Source organism: Mirounga angustirostris, unplaced genomic scaffold (assembly GCF_029215605.1).
Source record: "Mirounga angustirostris isolate CCGP_5_RB_7025 unplaced genomic scaffold, mMirAng1.0.hap1 SCAF_15, whole genome shotgun sequence".
NCBI lineage: Eukaryota > Metazoa > Chordata > Mammalia > Carnivora > Phocidae > Mirounga > Mirounga angustirostris.
Genome location: NW_026991723.1, coordinates 93061997 through 93080584, shown reverse-complemented (window position 1 = coordinate 93080584; position 18588 = coordinate 93061997). Strand labels below are relative to the sequence as shown.

The following is an 18588-nucleotide window of genomic DNA, read 5'->3' as shown; positions in this document are numbered from 1 at the left end:
TCCCCGCAGCCCTTTCCCCCCCGGCTGCCCGGTGTCCCCCCCCCCCCCGGCCTCTGCAGGACCCTCTGCCCGCTCGCTCCCTCTCTTCCACCCAGACAGCGACAGCAGGAGCCCCCCCCCGCCCTCCGCGCAGCTCCTCCCCAGGTCTTTCCTCTCGCCCCAAAGCTCGGACGCCGTGCTCTGGGCTGGCTCCTCCCGACGGTGGGCAGGGACCAGCTGGCACCGGGAGGCGAGGGGAGGAGGAAGGCAGGCTGGATTCAGGGATCCCCGCGGGGCCGTCCCAGCCGCTGAAGCCCCCAGCTCGCGGGGGGGGGGGGGCGCGAGGAGGGGGGAGCAGCGCTGTCAGGAGCAGGACGTGCGGAGCGACCCGGTGTGAAGGCCCTGCCACGAGCCGCAGGGAGCTGGTGGGTCCCCTCCACGGCGGGCTATGTCCAGCCCCGTCCCCCAGGCAGGGGTCCTGGCCCACCTGTCCATTGAGGGGCTGTGTGGGCAGGGAGGGCGGGCACCCCGCAAGAAGGGCCAACGTCGTACCTGCCTGTGGGACCACCGGCGCTGGGGGCCTGGGACGCAGCACCCTCGCATCCTGGCAAGGCCCGTGGGCTCCCAGGACAGTGCTCCTCTGGCCTTCCCTGGGGGCCCCCAACCGCCACTGCCAATTAGAGGTAAGTTTGTATACATTTTTAAAAGGTATTTTTCTTGGGGCGCCTGGGTGGCTCAGTTGGCTAGGTTTCGGCTGAGATCATGATCTCAGGGTTGTGGGATTGACCCTGCCTTGGGATCCGTGCTGGGTGTGGAGCCTGCTTAAGATCCTCTCTCTGACCCTCTGCCCCCCAACCCTCGCTCTCTCGAGCTCCCTCTCTCAAATAAAATAATATTTTTTTCCTTCTAAAGTATTAAAAATCACCTATTACAGTTAAAAGGCAAAATACAAATTATAATTAACATCTTTACCTAAAAACAGTTCACTTAGAACTACAGTTATTTCACCTAGTTTGTGACAATGAGAGTTCAATAAATATTTTTGTGGAAATAAAATGCATGACAGCTGCCCCCCCCCCCCAGACCTGCTGTTGGGGACCCAGAGGGACAGGCCTGGGCTGCTGTGGGGTCTCAGCCCCGTGGTCACGTGGGAGGGTCTCTGGTGCCGCCCTTTGGACCTGCAGTCCTTCCAGAAGCATCCTTCCCCGGAATCCCTGAGAGGGGGATATGTTTGAACTCTCCCACACCCCAGAGCAGAGGCCCTCATTTTCTATTTGGGGGCTGTGGGGCCAGGCATGCAGGGGGCTCTCTGAGCTACGGCCCCACTTGATACAAGTGTGCGGAGACTCCAGCAGGTGACCAGTGGGTCTCTGGGTCGTAGGGCCCATGGGGAGGCTACAGTTTTCTTTGCCCTTCTCCTTCAAAGCCCTGGGGGCCAAGGCCCCCTGCCTTCCCCTCTTCTCCTCAGCCCTATATGTCTGCCTTTCTGGGAGGCCAGTTCCAAGGGACATAGGGTGGGCACTGCCCAGTCTGTGGGGTCGGGCATGGTCCCCACCCACTGGAGACATTGGAGCCCATACAAGGCTGCTGGCTCTTCCTAGCAACCACCCACCCCAGTCCTCCTGGTCTGGGCTGAGCCAGTCGGCCAAGTGGACATGCAGCAGTGGGACCAGATAGTGGTCCCTACAGCTCACCTGGGATGGCCTGGTGCTCACCCCTACTCCCTGGCAGCCCAGGGAGGAAATGGGGGCTGGTGGGGGTCCAGCTCCCAGGTGCCCCCTCAGCCTCACCAGCAGTCAGTGGTGAGCTCTGGACCTCGAGATTCCAGGAACAGGGAGCCGCCCCACCGGGGTGCCCAGGATTGAGAAACGCTCATCAGATGGATGCCCAGGGCCCCATGACAGCGTGGCTTGGGGCCAGTTCCAGGCCCAGCTTTGGCCAAGCTAATGCACATTTCCCTGAATGGACCTTCCAGCTCTAGTCTGGACCCAGCCTAGGGCTGCCATTTGCCCTCAGATCCTCCCCAAGTTCTCCTGAAGGGAGGCCACCCCCCAACCCCCGTCCTGGTTCCCAAGGGGACAGTGGGAGGGCTGAAGGTGAGGCGTGCACATTTCTCCAGGATGGGCAAGTGTGTGCCAGGCATGTTTGTCCAGAAGCACCCCAGGGTGCTGACTCACAGCCATGTGGGCCTGGATCTTGCCCAGCAAGGCTTGGGGAGGCCGAGGAGGGGAGTAAAGGGAGAAAGCTGGCCCCCCACACCGCCCCGGAGCAGGGCGCCTCCAGGCCCCTCAGGGCACCGGGTGGGCATGTATGGGGGCACAGTATGTGCCCCAAGTCATCAGAGCTGTTGAAATTGGCCAGTGCCCTCCAGCAAATGGAGGAGATGGCTTAACAAATGGGGAGTGGGGGGTGTTGGCAGGATCTGAAGAATGTTCTCACCAGCAGGGGCCGAGCGGAGTCCAGGCCCTGCCCACTGGGCTCCTGGTGCAGGGTGAGGGCCACGGCTCCCTCCCCTAGCCCCCAGGGCAGCTGTCCACCCTGTGGGACCCCCCTGGGCAGACCCTGACCTTGGAGGGGAGTGCTGCATGTTGGGTGACTCAAAATTGTTTCAGGTGCCCTTTGCCCTCTTGGAGTAGCTCTGTTTCCTCCAGGGTCAGTCTCCCTGTCCTGATTCTTCTCTTGCAGTGATTTCCCCAGTGTCTGGGACCCCCGGTGAGGGTCAGGCAGGTCGGCCAGGCCCCAGGCTGTGGGAAGCATGTGCAGTCTACCCTGGGGAGCAGTGGGGATCCCCCAGAGGCGGACCTTCCCCAGCAGTCCACATCTCCCCAGCAGGCTGGCATCACTTGTCCCTCCAGGCAGCCATTGCCCTGGGGGGGGACACCGTTACCCCATTTTCAGCCCCTCTCCCCCTGCCTCCATCTCCCATGGGCCTTGGAGTTCCCACATTCCAGAAGGTTCTCTACAGAGAGCAAAGCACACACTCGCCTTCCTCATAGCTGGTAACCTTGGTCAGATCCTGGGTGTGGACTCCCCCACTTGTGCACCAAGCTCCTGTGCTCACCCCACTCCTAGCGCCTGAATTAGGCTGGCCTGCTTCCTCCATTTTGGGATAGTCCCTTCCCCCTCCTCCCTCCCCCTCCCCCCCCCCTCCCCCCCCTCCCCCAGCACACACACACACACACACACACACACCCCTTATTCTCCCTGCCTGGGTAGTCTCGCCATCTACCCCAAGGGGCACCTGGCTGCCTGATGCCAGGACTGGACTCAGCCCCAGCTGGTCAGTCCTGCTCCCAGGCCTGTCCTGTATCCCTTCTGCCCCTGCCAGCCCTCGGGGCAGCCATAGGGACAGCCCAGCCTCCTGTCTTTCTAAGACCGTTGCCAACTCACTGCAGACCCAGGCACCACATCCAGGAACGGGGAGGGGGTCTGCCTGCCCCCTCCCCAGTAGCCTGTCCTGTCCTGCCTCAGGCCAGAGGGCCACTGGGACTCTGGACCCGTGCCTCCCAGGAGGAGCTCAGGGTCAGCAGCAGACCGGAAGAACCTGTGGGGAGGGCTCCTCATCCCTCTAGGAAAGGCCCCCCACCATCTGGGCAGGGGGCAGGCTCCGGTCCTGGGCCTACACACGGCGGCCCAGCAAGGCCAGCAGGGCACGTGTGCTCGCAGACTGGGAGCAGGGAAGGGCGGCTGGGACCACAGTGCAGGGGCCCAACTGAGAAGCCGAGACCGGGGCACAGGGACATCAGGGCAGTGGACGCTTCCAGACCTTTAAAAGAGCCATTTCCACCCTGCCTCTCCGCGGCAGAGGGTTTTGACCAGGGGAGGAGCCCCTTCCCTCTCCAGCCCCCCGGGGGGGAGCAGTCCCACATGCTCATGAGAAGACGGGCTGGCAGAGGCCCCCGTCCGGGCCCAACACAGAAAGGAAGGAGTCAGGGGCCAAGCTGGACAGCGTTTAATGAAGGTAATGCTCCTGAGCTCTGTGGGTGACGGACAGCTTCGGGGCACACACGGGAGAGCGTCCCCCCATGGGGTGGCCCTGACCCCGCACGGCCCCGGGGCTCTGAGTGGGGTAGCAGGTGCCATCCCCTTCAGGGTCTTCACTCCTTCTAAGGTCAGGGCTGCCGCCTGGACTCACCTTCTTGTTTCTGGGGCACAGAGACGAGACTCAGCCGGCGAAGGAGCTGAGGGGTGCCCTCCTCACTGCACCACCCGGCCAGCACTGCCCACTCACCATCTAGGATGTGGAACTGGTCTGTGGCCTCGCAGAAACCTGAAGGCCCAAGCAGGGGTCAGGAGTGGCTGGGGCAGGGCACACGGGGAGGACAAGGCCGGCCACTGGGGGGGGCTTACCATACTTGGGGAAGAACAAGATATGGTCCTCGGTCAGGTTGGCCCTCTGGGTCCCCTGCTCAAATGCACTCAGGGCCGAGTCACTTGCCGGGAACGAGCGGGCTGTGGGGCACACAGGGCTCCTGGGCACGCGGTGAGGGAGCAGGTGGGGCGTGCTGGGCGTAGGGTCTGTGTGTGCTTGTGACACACCCATCCCCTCCCTGTCCCCTCTGTCCCCACACCCGGGTCTATCGGCAGGGGCTCCTCCCCGGACCCCTGCTCAGCTGAGGAGGGTCAGAATGCAGGGAGGGCCCGTGTGTCCCTCCGGGCTCGCCCCACATGGATGGCTCTGAGTGTGTGCAAAGCGTGGGCTCCCGCGTGGACGCACTGTACAGCTTCACCGACAGCCGCCGCTTGTGCTCCAGGTACAGGACGGCGAAGCCCTGGTAGTCTGTCTCCCCGACGACCACGTCCACTGCCCTGCGGGCACCTCGGGCTGGGCAGAGCTGAGTCAGCCGAGGCAGCTTCCGGCCCCTCAGCCCTGCACCCCAGCCCCCGATGCCCTTGCCTCACCTCGGAGCAGGAAGCGGCCGGGGACTCCCGTGTCTGAGTAGAGCTGCCGCACCTGCCAGCAGATGCCATCCCTGGGGGGGGACGGGGGGAGCACAGCAGGCTGAGGGACCCCAACCCAGGCAGGGCCTCACAGGACTCCGGTCCAGGCCACAACAAGGTGGGGGCAGGGGTCTGTATGGGGGACTCACAGCTTCTGGAAGGTGCTGACAGCCATAGCTGCGCCCTGGGCTGCTACACGCAGTAGGGTGGCCTCAGCCCGGTGGCCTTGCTCCTGCAGGAAGCGGCACGAGGAGGCCACGGCCACGAGGAGCCACGTCCCTGCAAACTAGGAGCAGGCCACGTGAGGGCACAAGGGGATGAGGGGCTGCCCGGCCCTGCCCACCCACCTGTCCCCCCTCTACCTGCTGAGCATCGAAGTTGGCCTTCGGCTGGATGGTGCTGATGGGGGACGCTGGCGGAGGGGGTCTCCGAGCCCTCTGGCTCAGGGAGCCCCCAGCCAAGAGCAGAGTCAAGAAGAGTGCAGTCTTGGGGGCCAGCATGGTGGCGGCAGTAACAGGGCTGCGTCTGGGGGATGCAGAGGGCAGGACGGCCAAGTCCTGGGTCAGAGTCCACTGTCCAGTGCCGCCCAGAAGCCTGGCACCGGAAGTAGGCGCCAGCCCACTTCCAGCCCACGAAGTCCCGGTTGGTCCTCCTGCCTTACCAAGCACCCTGCCCCCACGAGGGTCTACCCCCAGCCTCCTGGACTCTGCACCTCCCGGCAGGGCCCTGGCGCCATATCCTGTTTACAAAGTCCGAGTTGACCCCTGGCTCCTTGTCCACGACCCCCTAAACCAAAGGCCCCAGCCGCTGGGAGCGGCGGGGCGGGGTCTCGAGCCCCAAGGTGAGTGAGCCTTGCCCTCAGCCCAGCCCACTGGCCTCGGTGCAAGGCCGCCGCCCCTCCCGGCCGCCGGGGGCGCTGTTGGGAGCGAGCTCGAGTGCGCGCAGGCGCAGCAACAGCCGCGACGGGCTGCCGGGTGCGCGACACTCTGCGGCCATCGATGCCTCCGGGCTCGAGGCGTCAGCCTGGCGGGCTCCATCACAGAGACGCGGCGGCAGGAGCGGCGGGGTGGAAGCGGGTCGGCCGGCCGAGGCTGGGCGCCGGGCAGGGGCAGCACAGCCGGGCGGAGGCGGCCGCGGTGAGTGCGCCCGGCCCCGGGGAAGGTCGTCGTTGGGCCCCGGCCCCCGGCCCCCGGCCCCCGGCCCCCGGCCCCCGATCCCCGGCCCGGAAGAGCGTCGCAAACCGGCCGTGTCCGGTCCCCGGCTCCCTGCCGCCCGCCCCCCCCCGCCCCCCCCCAGCCTCTGGCCCCTCGGCCTCGGCCGCGCCCTCTGCCGATGAATGAGTCGCCGAGGACGCCCCGCCGGGCCCGGGGACCGAGCCGAGGCCCCGCCCCCCGCAGCCCCTCGGAGGGAAGGTGGGAGGGGACGTTGGGCAGCCCCCGCCCCGCCCCCCGCCCGCTGACCGCCTGGCGGGGCTTCCCTAGGCCCCAGGGCCGAGGCCAAGGGCCGGCTGGCGCCCCTGGCGGCGTCTGGGGCAGGCGGGCAGGCGCTCGTCCCGCCGGCCCCAAGCCTCTTCTCGGAAGGACCTCTGTCCCACGCTGACAGCTCTGAAGCCTTGGGCTACAAGGTCAGAGTGACAGGCGTGCGTGGGGGTCACCGGTTTCTCGGGCGCCGAGCAGTCACCAACCCAGGCATCCAGATGTGGCTCTCGGCCCGGGAGCGGGAGGAGGTCAGAGGGGCCACCCCCGCGACCGGGCCTCTTCTGGGCTGAGAGCGCATCTGGGGTCCAGCTCAGGCTGGACCAGGCCGGGAGGTGCCGAGCGCCGTCTGCTGCCCGCCCAAAGCTGCCTGTTCCAGCGCACCCCTGGGACGGGCAGGGGCGCCGGTCAGGAGGATGGGGTCCAGGAGCATGGCTGTCCAGGGGGCTTGGAGAAGCTGTCGGACCCCTAGCCGGGTGGGGGGAGTGCCAGCTGGCCCTCCGCACGCGCTCAGTCCGACGGAAGTGCCAGCTCGGCCAGGGGCCCCTGCCTTGGGGGCAGGGCCCCCCGCCAGTGCACCTGCAACTAAGGGGACCACGTGTGGGTTTCAGGGCTGCCCGGGCAGAATGTCACAATGGACGAGGGGGGCACGCCCCTGCTCCCGGACAGCCTCATCTACCAGATCTTCCTGAGCTTGGGCCCAGCGGACGTGCTGGCTGCCGGTCTGGTGTGTCGCCGGTGGCAGGCCGTGTCCCGGGACGAGTTCCTGTGGAGGGAGCAGTTCTACCGCTACTACCAGGTGGCCCGAGACGTGCCCCGGCACCCAGGTCAGGGCCTGCACGTGGCCCCACAGTCCACCAGGCTGGCTGGGAGGGCGGGAGGCGGGGCCGTTCACATGCTGCCCGCTCAAGCCGCAGCACTGGTCCCCGAGGCACCGAGCGGCCCTCATGCTGATGGGGAGCAACGAGGCCTGGCAGGGAGGCGGGGGTGCCGGGGGCACCCCTGCCGCTGAGGTGACGTCCTCCAGGGGCAGGGCCGGCCCCTCCGCTGTCAGGGTGCTGGCCTCTGTGGGGAAGGAGGCTCAGGGCCCCGGCGGTGACCACCCCCCACCCCTAGCGGCCACGTCCTGGTATGAAGAGTTTCGGCGGCTCTATGACACGGTGCCTTGTGTGGAGGTGCAGACGCTCAAGGAGCACACCGATCAGGTGCTGCATCTCAGCTTCTCCCACTCGGGTTACCAGTTTGCTTCCTGCTCCAAGGATTGCACTGTGAAGGTGAGCCCAGCCCACGGCAGCCGGGGCCGGGGAAGGGGGGTGGCCCTCACTGCTGATGGAGGGAAGCGAGTTCTGCTCCAGAGCCAGGAGCCAGCCACGTGGACCCGCACCCCTCGGGTCAGCGGGCAGCCAGGGGCAAGGAGCACCGGCCTGGTGGTGGTTTCTGGGCGTGAGCCCAGCCAGGAGAGGGGCTTGCAGCATGGGCCCTGGGGTCCCGTGCAGGGCGGGCTCATGGTGCCCCCAGATGACTCCGCCCCCACGCAGATCTGGAGCAACGACCTGACTATCTCGCTGCTGCACAGCGCGGACATGCGGCCCTATAACTGGAGCTACACCCAGTTCTCCCAGTTCAACCAGGACGACTCACTGCTGCTGGCATCTGGGGTGTTCCTAGGGCCCCACAACTCCTCGTCGGGTGAGATCGCAGTCATCAGCCTAGGTGAGAGCGGGCCTGGGGCAGGCTGGCTGGCCTGGCCAACCCCAGCCCTCCTCCTACAAAGCCCTGCACCCCCCCAGCCCCTTCCCACAGCCCTGTCCCCACTCTCCCCAGATAACTTCGCCCTGCTGTCCCGAGTGCGCAACAAGCCCTATGACGTGTTTGGCTGCTGGCTCACGGAGACCAGCCTGATCTCGGGGAACCTGCACCGCATCGGAGACATTACGTCCTGCTCAGTGCTCTGGCTCAACAATGCGTTCCAGGTGCGGGCGCGCGTGCCCCCTGCGGCCGCTCCCTCCTTGGCCTGGTGCCCACCTGCTGTCTCCCACCCCCAGGACGTGGAGTCAGAGAACGTCAACGTGGTGAAGCGGCTCTTCAAGATTCAGAACCTTAACGCCAGCACCATCCGCACGGTGATGGTGGCTGACTGCAGCCGCTTTGACAGCCCGGACCTCCTGCTGGATGCCGGTGGGCCCCCCGGCCGCGTCTTCGACCTGGGCAGCGACAGTGAGGACGAGGCGGCAGGCCCGGGACCAGGGCCGGCTCCGGCCCGCACCAAGGAGGGCTTGCGGCGATTCTTGGACGGGCTCCTGGACGGGCGGGCGCAGTCCCAGCTGTCAGAGCACGCGCTGGAGACCAGGGTGGCTGAGCTGCTGGCCCAGGGCCGCACCAAACCCCCAGAGCACAGCATGGCCGACGCCCGCAAGCTCCTCATCTTCACCACGGGCTGCCTCACTTACTCACCACACCAGATCGGTAGGGGAGCAGGCCCTCCTCCGTTCCTAGAGCCTGGGGGGTGAGGCTTCCCTGCAGCTGGGGTGGGGTCCTGTGGTCAAGGGCAGGCCGTAAGTCTCTGGGCAGAGTCGGCTTCCTCTGTTTGTCCTGGGGGCCCTGCCTTGGGACAGCCTCCTGGAGTGCGTGTTCCGTGGGGGCCTCTGGTTCCTGCAGGCATCAAGCAGATCCTGCCACACCAGATGACCACAGCTGGGCCTGTGCTGGGCGAGGGGCGGGGCTCAGATGCCTTCTTTGACGCCCTGGACCACGTCATCGATGTGCACGGACACATAATCGGCATGGGCTTGTCCCCGGACAACAGGTGGGCCTCCAAGAGTGTCCTGGGCTTGGGGCGGGGGCTCTGCAGGCTGCTGAGACCAAGCAGGGTGCCCCTTGCCCAGGTACTTGTATGTAAACAGCCGTGCCTGGCCCAGCGGCTCTGTGGTGGCTGACCCCATGCAGCCACCGCCCATCGCAGAGGAGATCGACCTGCTGGTGTTCGACCTCAAGACCATGCGGGAGGTGAAGCGGGCTCTGCGGGCCCACCGTGCCTACACGCCCAATGACGAGTGCTTCTTCATCTTCCTGGACGTCAGCAGGGACTTCGTGGCCAGGTAGATGCGCAGGGCAGGGCCGGGCCGGGCCGGGTCCAGGTGTGGCGGGCAGGGTCTCACCCGAGGCTCTCCCGCAGTGGAGCAGAGGACCGGCACGGCTACATCTGGGACCGGCACTATAATATCTGCTTGGCCAAGCTGCGGCACCAGGACGTGGTCAACTCGGTGGTCTTTAGCCCCCAAGAGCAGGAGCTCCTGCTGACCGCCAGTGACGACGCCACCATCAAAGCCTGGCGTTCCCCACGCACTGTGCGCATCCACCAGGCCCCGCGCCCACGTCCCCATCCCTTTCTCTCCTGGTTTGCCAGCCAGAGGCGCTGAGAGGGGCGCTGGCCGACAGGAGCGTCCTGGGTGTCCTGGGGCCGCTGGGACCCATTGAAGATGCCACAGAGGCCTGCAGCCCTTCCCCAGGGCCCAGCCGCTGCCCAGACCTCGTGGTAGGCAGAGACACTTGTGACAGTCATGCCTTAGGAAGGGGGTCCAGCAGGACTGCAGGGAGGGGACGGCCTGCCCCCCACCACGCTCACACCACACACCACCTCCCACAGCTGTGACCTTCAGCAGCAGGGCAGCCCCCTGGCTGGCTTGGGATGCACTGGACACTGGGGCCCCACTCCTCCCCCACCCTCTTCCCCCAGGGCCTGTGCCCTGGGACAGTCAGCAGCACACATACCCTTTGGCCAGCCCTTCAGGCCCCGGGGGGCCCCTCCTCTGGGCACGTGTTTGCTCACCAGCAGGGCCGGCAGCGCAGGTCAGTCTGCCGTGGGCTCAGGCAGACTGCATGTCACTGGTCACCTGTTTGGGGCCTGAATAAACAGCTGGCAATAGCACTGCGCCATCTGATCTTTGTGGGCAGGGAGGGGCCCGGTGGTATCTGTGTGGACTCTTGTGCCCAACCGACAGATGGCAGGACGCTTGAGGCTGCGTCCCCCGTCGCTGTCCCTGGAACCCCTGAGCAGACGAGGTCACCGGTGCGCAGAAAGTGCCAGAGCACGTCCACCATGACGTGTGCTTGCCACCAGCAGGGAGGCGTAAAGGGGCGCACCTGACCTGAGGAGGTGCTGCAGAAGACGGCCGCACACAGCAGGGCGGAGGGCTGGGGACGTGGGGGGGCAGGAAGCAGCCCCAGCCACATTCTCAAGGCTTGACCCACGTCTGTCCTGGGGGCTCACCTGCCCCCCCTCATTCTGATGGGTGCTGGGTGCCGGGTGGGGGTGCTGATGGGGCAGCAGGCCTGATTTCCGTGCCTGGCTACACACGGAGCTCATCGTGTCGAATAGTCTTCCATGCACGCGGTGACCATCACCACAGTTGGGGGACAAACGCAGCTGACATGGATGTGTCCACGGGAACGAGGACAGAGGCAGTGCCTAGCAGAGGCTGCTGGCCTTGGAACCGCACTGGCTATGGGGGGAGGGCTGGGCAGGGGCTGTGAGGGGCTCGGCCGGGAAGGCACAGGGCCCAGAGGAGCTGCTCGTGGCCAAGTGTCCAGCAGTGTGGGCTGCGCACCCAGAGGTCGCCCCAGCCCACAGTAACAACAGGGAAGCCCAGGGCTGCTGGGGTTCACGTCCAAACCCCCAGACACAAGGACAAGGAGGGGAGCTTGGAGACAAGGACACAACAGCAACGGAAGCCAACACGTCCCACACGCAGCACACCTGAGACCACCCAGAGCCACGAGCAGCCAGCAAGCTCCGCAAGGGCAAACACGCTCCTGACAGGTGGCAAAATGGAACAATTTTCTGAAGAGATCTTAAAATCATCAAGAACTAAATCTGTAAAACAAAAGCAGGAAAGAAGAATAAAAAACACCCAGACTTTCAAAGGAAACCAGTGGAACACAACAGGTAGAGTCCCTGAAATGGAAAAAAGTTTGGAGCAGACCCACCTGGCATGAGAATTGGCAAGCAGAAGATGGAGAAGAAGAGATGCAACCGAACACGACCCAAGGAAGAGTCGGGAGCATGGGGAGGGACGAGGCAGCACGGTTGGGGCAGGAGGCGCTCCAGCTCACGCCTGCAGCGGGGACAGTGGGGCAGAAAACGGCCCAAGGGCACGAAGACAAAAGTCCTCAGAGCACGTGAGGAGCAGCAGTGCCCACGAGACGCGGCACCATGAGGCCACGGCCGGCGAGGGCCCCGTTCCTCCCACAGGGCAGCTAGAGGAGCTAAGCACTCGCTCGGAATAGGGCACACAGCGGGCAGACGGGGAGCAGCAGACTTCCATGTCCGTGCCCGGCCTGAGCTCAGAACAGCCTCGGCCCAGAAGTGAGCGCCCAGAGAGCAGCCTGCCAGGAAGACGGAGTGCTGGCCACAGAAACCCACAGCGGTGAGTGTGGCTGTAGCTCCGAGAGCCCGTTACTGTGGTGCTCTCTGCACTGCCCCTGGGTGGGCCCAGAAGCAGCCTTGTGACCCAGGAAGGGCGTGGCAGAGTGGCCGGCAAGAGCCTCATGTCTCTGGCTGAAGGGGCAGGTGGTGCTGCACCCAGGCCAGAGGGAGCAGCTTGGGAAGCAGCCCCGGGAGGTGGCTGTGACCGCTAAGGCTGACCGTCGGGCTGCAGATGCGCGCATCAGACCCAGACCGCAAGAGCATGCAAACCAGCGCCCAATCCCAGCCCAAGAACTGGCCCACAGGCCGTGGTGGGCATGGGCCCAACCCCAACAAGAGCTGGTGCCCGTGAAGCAGACCCTGACAGTCGTCCAGGAGCCAGACAAGACCCAGAGCCGGTCAAGTGATGTCCAGAATGTCCAGAATGTAACCCGCAAGTACTTGGCACACAAAGAATCCTCAAAAGTCAACTCAGAAGAAAAGACATTCAGTGGGTGCCAAGGATGAAAAGACGCAGATGTTGAGATTATCGGACAGAGACTCTGAAGTAGCAATCGTAAGAATGCTTGAACAAGCAATCACAAACACTTCAATAGATGTAAAGATACAAAAGTCTCAGCAAAGAAACAGAAGATTTAAGAGGAGCCAAAGGGAAATGTTAGGACTGAAAAGCAAAATTTTAAAACTCACTGGACAGACAGACCAACAGAATGGACGTGACAGAAGAGTCCGTGAACATGACTAAGACAGGTGGACAGAAATTGTCCAACCTGAACAAAGGAAAGAAAACCATTTGGGGGAGAAATCAGGCCCCAGGGGCCTGTGGGACAAACACTAAAGGTCTAATGTTTGTATCACTGGGAGCCCAAAAGGAAAAGAAAATGAGCTGCAGAAACGACAGCTGAAATTCACCACCCATGTGATGAAAGATACACACCCACAGATTCAAGAAGCCGAGTAAATCCGAATAGGATAAAGCCAAAGGAATCCACACCCAGACACATCTAATCAAACTGCCAAAACCCAAAACAGAAGAACCCTGACAGCAGTTGGGAAAGCTCACGCCCACCCAGCGAGCTGCAGGCCCCTCACCGGCAGCCACGGTTAAAGCCGGAACGGCTGTCAGCCCAGAATGCCACAGCAGCAAAAACATCCTTCATGAATACAGGTGAAATAAACTCTCAAATGAAAGAAAAAGAAGAGACTCTGTAGCCAGCAACGGAAGGTCTTCTGACAAGAGGTAAATACCATCAGAATGAGGCTGGGACACCAACAACGAGGGGACAGAAATGCAGACTCCTGTCCTCCTGAGTTCTTCAAAACATGTTTGACAGTCGAAAGAAAGGCAGTGATAATGTTTTCTGATGGAGTTTTCAGTCTAGTTATGGGGGGGACGATAAAGGGACCCTTGGGGGTAAGGTGCCTACATCCTGGTTAAAGTGCAAAACACCAACTCCATCGTAAGCTGTTAAAAGTTGAGTGTGTTGTGGGGCGCCTGGGTGGCTCTGTCGGTTGGGCGTCCAACTCTTGATCTCAACTCGGGTCGTGATCTCAGGGTCATGAGTTCAAGCCTCGTGTTGGGCACCACGCTGGGCATGGAGCCTACTTAAAAAAAAAAGAAAAAAGTACAACAATAAAAGTTAAGTGTGTTGTGATCCTTAGAAGAACCACTAAAAATACTACACAGAGAGAGACAAAATCACAATAGATGGACTAAAACAGATTAGCAAAACATGTTCAACTAATTCCGTCCTTCTAGGCAGCCGAGAGGAGATGGAGGTACAAAGACAGAGGACCAACAGAAAACAAACAACAAAATGGTAAACGTCTACCTCAGCGCAGCGATGACTGCATTACTGTCAAAGTGAAACCAACAAAAACAGAAGCCCTACAACCCCACTTCATCATCGCTAACAAAGCACTTCAAATAGGACATCAGGGAGGGAAACAGCAAAAGGATGGAAAAACACATCCCACAAAAACACTCCTAAAAGGAACCTCGACTGGCTGCACTAACCTCCAAGTCGAGTGTGCCTCAGAAAGGAAGAGCCTTGCCGGGGAGAAGAGCGATGCTGCCCACGGGCAAAAGGCAACATCCACCGAGAAGGTAAAGCATTGCCCAACGTGTGCACAGCTCACAAAAGAGCCCAAAACAGCCGAAGCGAAGTGGCAGAACGAGAGGAGAGCGCATTCGCAGCCGGAGATGGCGTGCCCGCCCTCAGGGCAGAACCTAACAGCACTGTGCGCGTTTCCCGGGCTGTGGGAACCAAGAACCACAAACTGGGGAGTCTCTTGTCTGACGGCCCTAGAGGGCACAAGTCCGCGCGCTCGCTGTGGGGGACCCTTCCTTGCCTCTTCTGGCTGCTGGTGGGGCTGGCCATCCTTGGTGTCCTCATGTGTTGACCCATCAGTCCAACCTTCTGTCTTCACATGGCCTCCCCCTGGGCCCCTTAAATCATCGTCCCTCTGCAGGTCTGTGTCCAAATCTCCCCTTTTTATAAGGCTCCTGGTCCTACTGGACTGGGCCCACTCTATGCCTCATTTTAACTTGATTACCACTATACATACCCTATTTCCAAATAAGGTCACATTCTGAGTTACTGGGGATTAGGATGTCAATGCATCTTTTTTGGGGAAATATGATTCAACGTGTAAGAACTACCAAGCAACTGGATTTAACTGAGCTGTGTACAACACCGCACTCAACAAGAGCAGAATACACATTCTCTTCAAGCGGACAGGAGCCTCCACCAAGAGAGACCACAGCCTGCACCACGGGACAAACCTCAACAGACGTCAGCACTTCCAAACTCCTTTTCCATAGGACCGCCAGAAGCCAGAGACCGAAACCAGAGACTACAAAAAGGACATTATAGACCAACATCCCTGGCAAATATAGATGCAAAATCCTCAAGAGATAATTAAATCAAATCCAGAAATAATATAAAATGAATCGTATGCCACGACCCAGTGGGATTCAATCCAGGAATGCAAGACTGGTTCTATATTTAGAGAAAAATCAATGTAAGCCACCATAGGAACAATACAGAAGAACCACTTGGACGTATCACTTGATGCAGGAAAAGCATCCAAGTCATGATAAAGCCCTCAGCACACTAGACGTAGAAGGGAGCTTGCTCAGCCTGGTAAAGGCATCGGCACAATATGGAGGTAGCATCATACTTGGTGAGAGGGAACCTTCCCAAGACCAGGAACAAGGCCAAGAGCTCCTCCTTCCACTCCTGTTCCACTCGCAGCAGGAAACTCAGCAGGTGGGATAAAGTGAGCAAGAGGAATGAAGGGCATACAGACGGGAGAGGAATGGAATTGTCACTCACAGATGACATGATTGTTTATGTGGAAAATCCCCAAAAAGCTACAAAAACAAACAATTCAACAACCTCCTAGAACCAGTGAGTTTTGTCAAGGTTACAAAATATAAAGAGAACACACAAAAAACAACTGTTTCTAAACACTAGGAATATACAATTGGGAACCAAACTATTTATTTATTTGTTTGTTAGAGAGAGAGAGAGAACAAGCAGGGGGAGCAGCAGAGGGAGAGGGAGAAGCAAGCTCCCCACTGAGCAGGGAGCCCCATGCGGGGACTCGATCCCAGGACCCTGGGATCACGACCTGGGCTGAAGGCAGATGCTTCACCAACTGAGCCACCCAGGCGCCCCTGGAAACCAAAATTTAAAAAATACCTTTTACGGGGCACCTGGGTGGCTCGGTTGAGCATCCGACTCCTGATTTTGGCTCAGGTCATGACCTCAGGGTTGTGGGATTGAGCCCTACATTGGGCCCAGCGGGGATTCTGCTTGAGATTCTCCCTCTGCTCCTTACTCCCTTGCTTTCTCTCTCTAAATAAATAAATAAAATCTTTAAAGAAATAATACCTTTTACAATAGTTCAAGAACAAAAGAAATGCTTAGGCACTGACCTAAGAAAGCATGTGTTTATGCTGAATACTACAGAATGATGACTAAAAAAAAAAAAGCAAAGACACAAATAGAGACAAATTATGTTCCTGGACTGGAAGACAACATAGATGTCAATTCTCTCCAACCTGACCTGTAGATTTAATGCAACTCCAGTCAAATCCCGGCAGGGCTTTTTGTAGCTATAGACCAGGGGATTCTAAACCTTATCCGTACTGGCAAAGGAACAAAAAGAGCTCAAGTAATTCTGAAAAACAAGAATAAAATTGGAGGAATCACACCACTTGAGCTAATGCGCATTAGGACGTAGGCTATCAAGACAGACTGGGTTGGTGCAGACACAACAGATCACACGTACAAGGCAAGTTAACTTGACAAAAGCACAAAGCCCCTGGGCAGAGAAGAGGCAAACGGCGGACGTTCGTTTCCATAAATGGTGCTGGAACAACTGGCCATCCAGATGCAGGAAAATTCACCTAAACTTCATGCCTTGTATAAAAATCAACTCAAAATTTTTGGATCAAAGGCGTAAATGTAACATGTCACAATATATTTCCAGAAGAAAGCACAGAAAAACCTTCATTATCTGGTGGAAGGCAAAGAACTCTCCGACATGACATTGAATGCACAATCCGTGTCACAAAAAGTCGGTAAGCAGTACTTTATTTATTTATTTTATTTTTTTATTTTTTGGTAAGCAGTACTTTACCAGAACTTAAAATTTTATTCTAAAAAGCAGCTAAGCAGATGAAAAAATAAGCTACACACTGGAAGAAAACATTTACAAGTCACCGGACAAAGAACTTGTCCCTAGAACATGCAAACTCTCGAAACTCAACAGTAAGCAAACAACAAACCCAACTGAAAAATGGGCAAAACCAACAAGCAGACACGTCTCCAGAGAAGATGCTCATCTTAGACGTTAGGGGGACGCAAACTAAAACAATACCAGTGCACGCCTTTGTAACAAGGGCTAAGACGGGGTGTGGAGCACGGGAACCCTACCTGCACCGCTGGGAACACAGAGGGTGCAGCTGGCGGTCTGTCAGCTTGGGCCGCGGAACGAGACGCCACAAGACGGGGTGGCTTATCAGCAACACACACCTATTTCTCACGGTTGTGCAGGCCCAAGGCCGAGACCAGGGTACCCGCATGGGGCCCTCTGGGCTGCAGACTGCTCGCTGTGTCCCCACACAGCGGGAGGGGCAAGGCAGCTCTCTGGGGACCCTCTCCTGAGGCCCCACCCTGTGACCTGTTATGCCCCTCCCAAAGCCTCCGTGACCTAACACCTCCATCTCGGGGTTAGGTTTCACCCCACGACTTGGGCAGGGGGTGGGGGTGCGGCACACATATTCAGACCATAGCAGCTACTCTGGAAAATGGTGGGCGGTTTCTTATGAACCTAAACTACACTTTCTGTGTGGCCCAGCAACGCCACTCCTCAGGGAGAACGGAAATGTGCTCCCTAGCAGCGTGTGTGCAAACATTCAGAGTCGCTCTACGCATGACTGCAAAAATCTGGAAATCACCCAAATGCCCTTCAACAGTGTATACTCAGACAGACTGGCCCATCTGAGCCGCTGAACGCTTCTCGGCCCAAAACGAAAGGACGCATCTCCGGTTTGCAGAACATCTTCAATCTCCAAGGCATTCTGCTGAGTGGAAGATCCAGTCTCAGAAGGCTGCACACTGTACGATTCCATCACAACATCCCTGAACAACAGTAGTGACGGAGAACGGGGCTCTGGCTGGGGGCTCACAGGCCGGGGGAGGGGGGCACAACGGGGCAGCGTCTGCAGAGATGGAGGAGCTATTCTGTTCCGACCAGGGTGGTGCTCACATCAATCTGTACATGTGGTGAGATGTACAGAGCTGCACCCGAAACACATGATAAATCAACTTTCCTACAACAAATTAAAAGCGCTGTTAGGGAGAAAGTGCAACGGACTCACCCGCCACGGGCCGGGCGAGACTGCAGCTGTGGCCTCCAAACGCAGAGAGAGAATAACGTCGACCCAGGATTCGAAACCCAGTCAACATCTAAAGCAAGGGGAGAATTGGGGCGCCTGGGGGGTGCTCAGTCAGCTGGGCATCCAACTCTGGATTTCGGCTCAGGTCGTGATCTCAGGGTCGTGAGATGGAGCCCCGCGCCGGGCTCCAGCTGGGTATGGAGTCTGCTCAAGATTCTCTCCCTCCCTCTGCCCCTCACCACCGCACACTCTCAAACACAAAACAAAAACACACCTGCGGATTGTGAAGCAGAGGCCCTGCAGGACAGCGCGGCAGCCGACATCTCAAGTCGGGGACACAGGGACAGGCACAAAGCAGCAGACCTGGTGCCGTGGCGCTGTTGATGGTTTTTACTAAGTACTTTTTAAAAAGATTTTATTATTTATTTGAGAGAGAGAGACAAAATAGCAACAGAGATAGCGAGAGAGCGCACGAGCGGGGAGGAAGGGGAGAAGCGGGCTCCCTGCGTGACACTCGATCCCGGGACTCTGGGATCGTGACCTGAGCAGACGCTTCACCAACTGAGCCCCCCAGGTGCCCCTTAATAAGTACTTTTTGTGTTGAAAACTAATATGGAGTCGAAATTCTGGGGAACATGCAGAGGGAGCAGGAGGTCAAACGAAGGCCTAAGTGGAAATCACACTGTGCAGAACGTCGGATGGCACGGCTGTCACTGAAAATGAACCTGGCAGCTCCTCAAACATGTCAACACACGGCCTATCGCCTCCCCTGGCGGGCACCGTCCCAAGGGTGAGGGAACCAGGCCACACACAAACCGCACACACCTCTCCCAGCAGCACGGCCCGTGACGATGTGG

General features: G+C 59.8%; 2 protein-coding genes across 10 annotated transcripts; one reads left to right on the top strand and one right to left on the bottom strand.

The window, feature by feature from the left end:
- The first annotated feature begins 21 nt into the window (after window positions 1–21).
- Window positions 22–10323, top strand: FBXW5 (F-box and WD repeat domain containing 5). Of its 8 annotated transcripts, none has more exons than XM_045883555.3 (9): window positions 31–662; window positions 7007–7222; window positions 7512–7669; window positions 7934–8108; window positions 8220–8368; window positions 8441–8861; window positions 9054–9201; window positions 9281–9493; window positions 9571–10323. In XM_045883555.3, the coding sequence occupies exons 1-9, from the start codon at window positions 428–430 to the stop codon at window positions 9812–9814; spliced, it is 1959 nt and encodes a 652-aa protein (XP_045739511.1). In that variant the 5' UTR covers window positions 31–427; the 3' UTR covers window positions 9815–10323. The 8 variants fall into 8 exon arrangements, 7 of the variants coding, with proteins under 7 accessions (XP_064435160.1, XP_064435159.1, XP_045739510.1 ...); XM_064579092.1 differs by lacking the exon at window positions 31–662 and adding an exon at window positions 6377–6544; XR_010407586.1 differs by having other exon boundaries at window positions 22–662; window positions 8220–8861; window positions 9265–9493.
- C8G (complement C8 gamma chain) lies at window positions 3883–5700 on the bottom strand. Of its 2 annotated transcripts, none has more exons than XM_045883562.3 (7): window positions 5283–5693; window positions 5070–5206; window positions 4882–4952; window positions 4697–4804; window positions 4330–4431; window positions 4211–4249; window positions 3883–4124 (listed from the first exon to the last, which is right to left on the bottom strand). In XM_045883562.3, exons 1-7 carry the CDS (start codon window positions 5418–5420, stop codon window positions 4111–4113), a joined length of 609 nt encoding a protein of 202 aa, XP_045739518.1. In that variant the 5' UTR covers window positions 5421–5693; the 3' UTR covers window positions 3883–4110. The 2 variants fall into 2 exon arrangements, with proteins under 2 accessions (XP_045739518.1, XP_045739516.1); XM_045883560.3 differs by having other exon boundaries at window positions 3889–4249; window positions 5283–5445; window positions 5582–5700.
- Window positions 10324–18588: the final 8265 nt, after the last annotated feature.

What these genes read in the sequence shown, in the direction of transcription:
- FBXW5 (XM_045883554.3), top strand. Translation starts at nt 428, where the DNA reads ATGTCCAGCCCCGTCCCCCAGGCAGGGGTCCTGGCCCACCTGTCCATT. An exon ending in AGACGTGCCCCGGCACCCAG is followed by an intron (nt 7,223 to 7,511) that starts GTCAGGGCCTGC and finishes CCCCACCCCTAG; the next exon opens with CGGCCACGTCCTGGTATGAA. An exon ending in GATCGCAGTCATCAGCCTAG is followed by an intron (nt 8,109 to 8,219) that starts GTGAGAGCGGGC and finishes CACTCTCCCCAG; the next exon opens with ATAACTTCGCCCTGCTGTCC.
- C8G (XM_045883560.3), bottom strand. Translation starts at nt 5,420, where the DNA reads ATGCTGGCCCCCAAGACTGCACTCTTCTTGACTCTGCTCTTGGCTGGG. An exon ending in GCTGTCGGTGAAGCTGTACA is followed by an intron (nt 4,432 to 4,696) that starts GTGCGTCCACGC and finishes TGTGCCCCACAG; the next exon opens with CCCGCTCGTTCCCGGCAAGT. An exon ending in CTTGTTCTTCCCCAAGTATG is followed by an intron (nt 4,250 to 4,329) that starts GTAAGCCCCCCC and finishes TTGGGCCTTCAG; the next exon opens with GTTTCTGCGAGGCCACAGAC.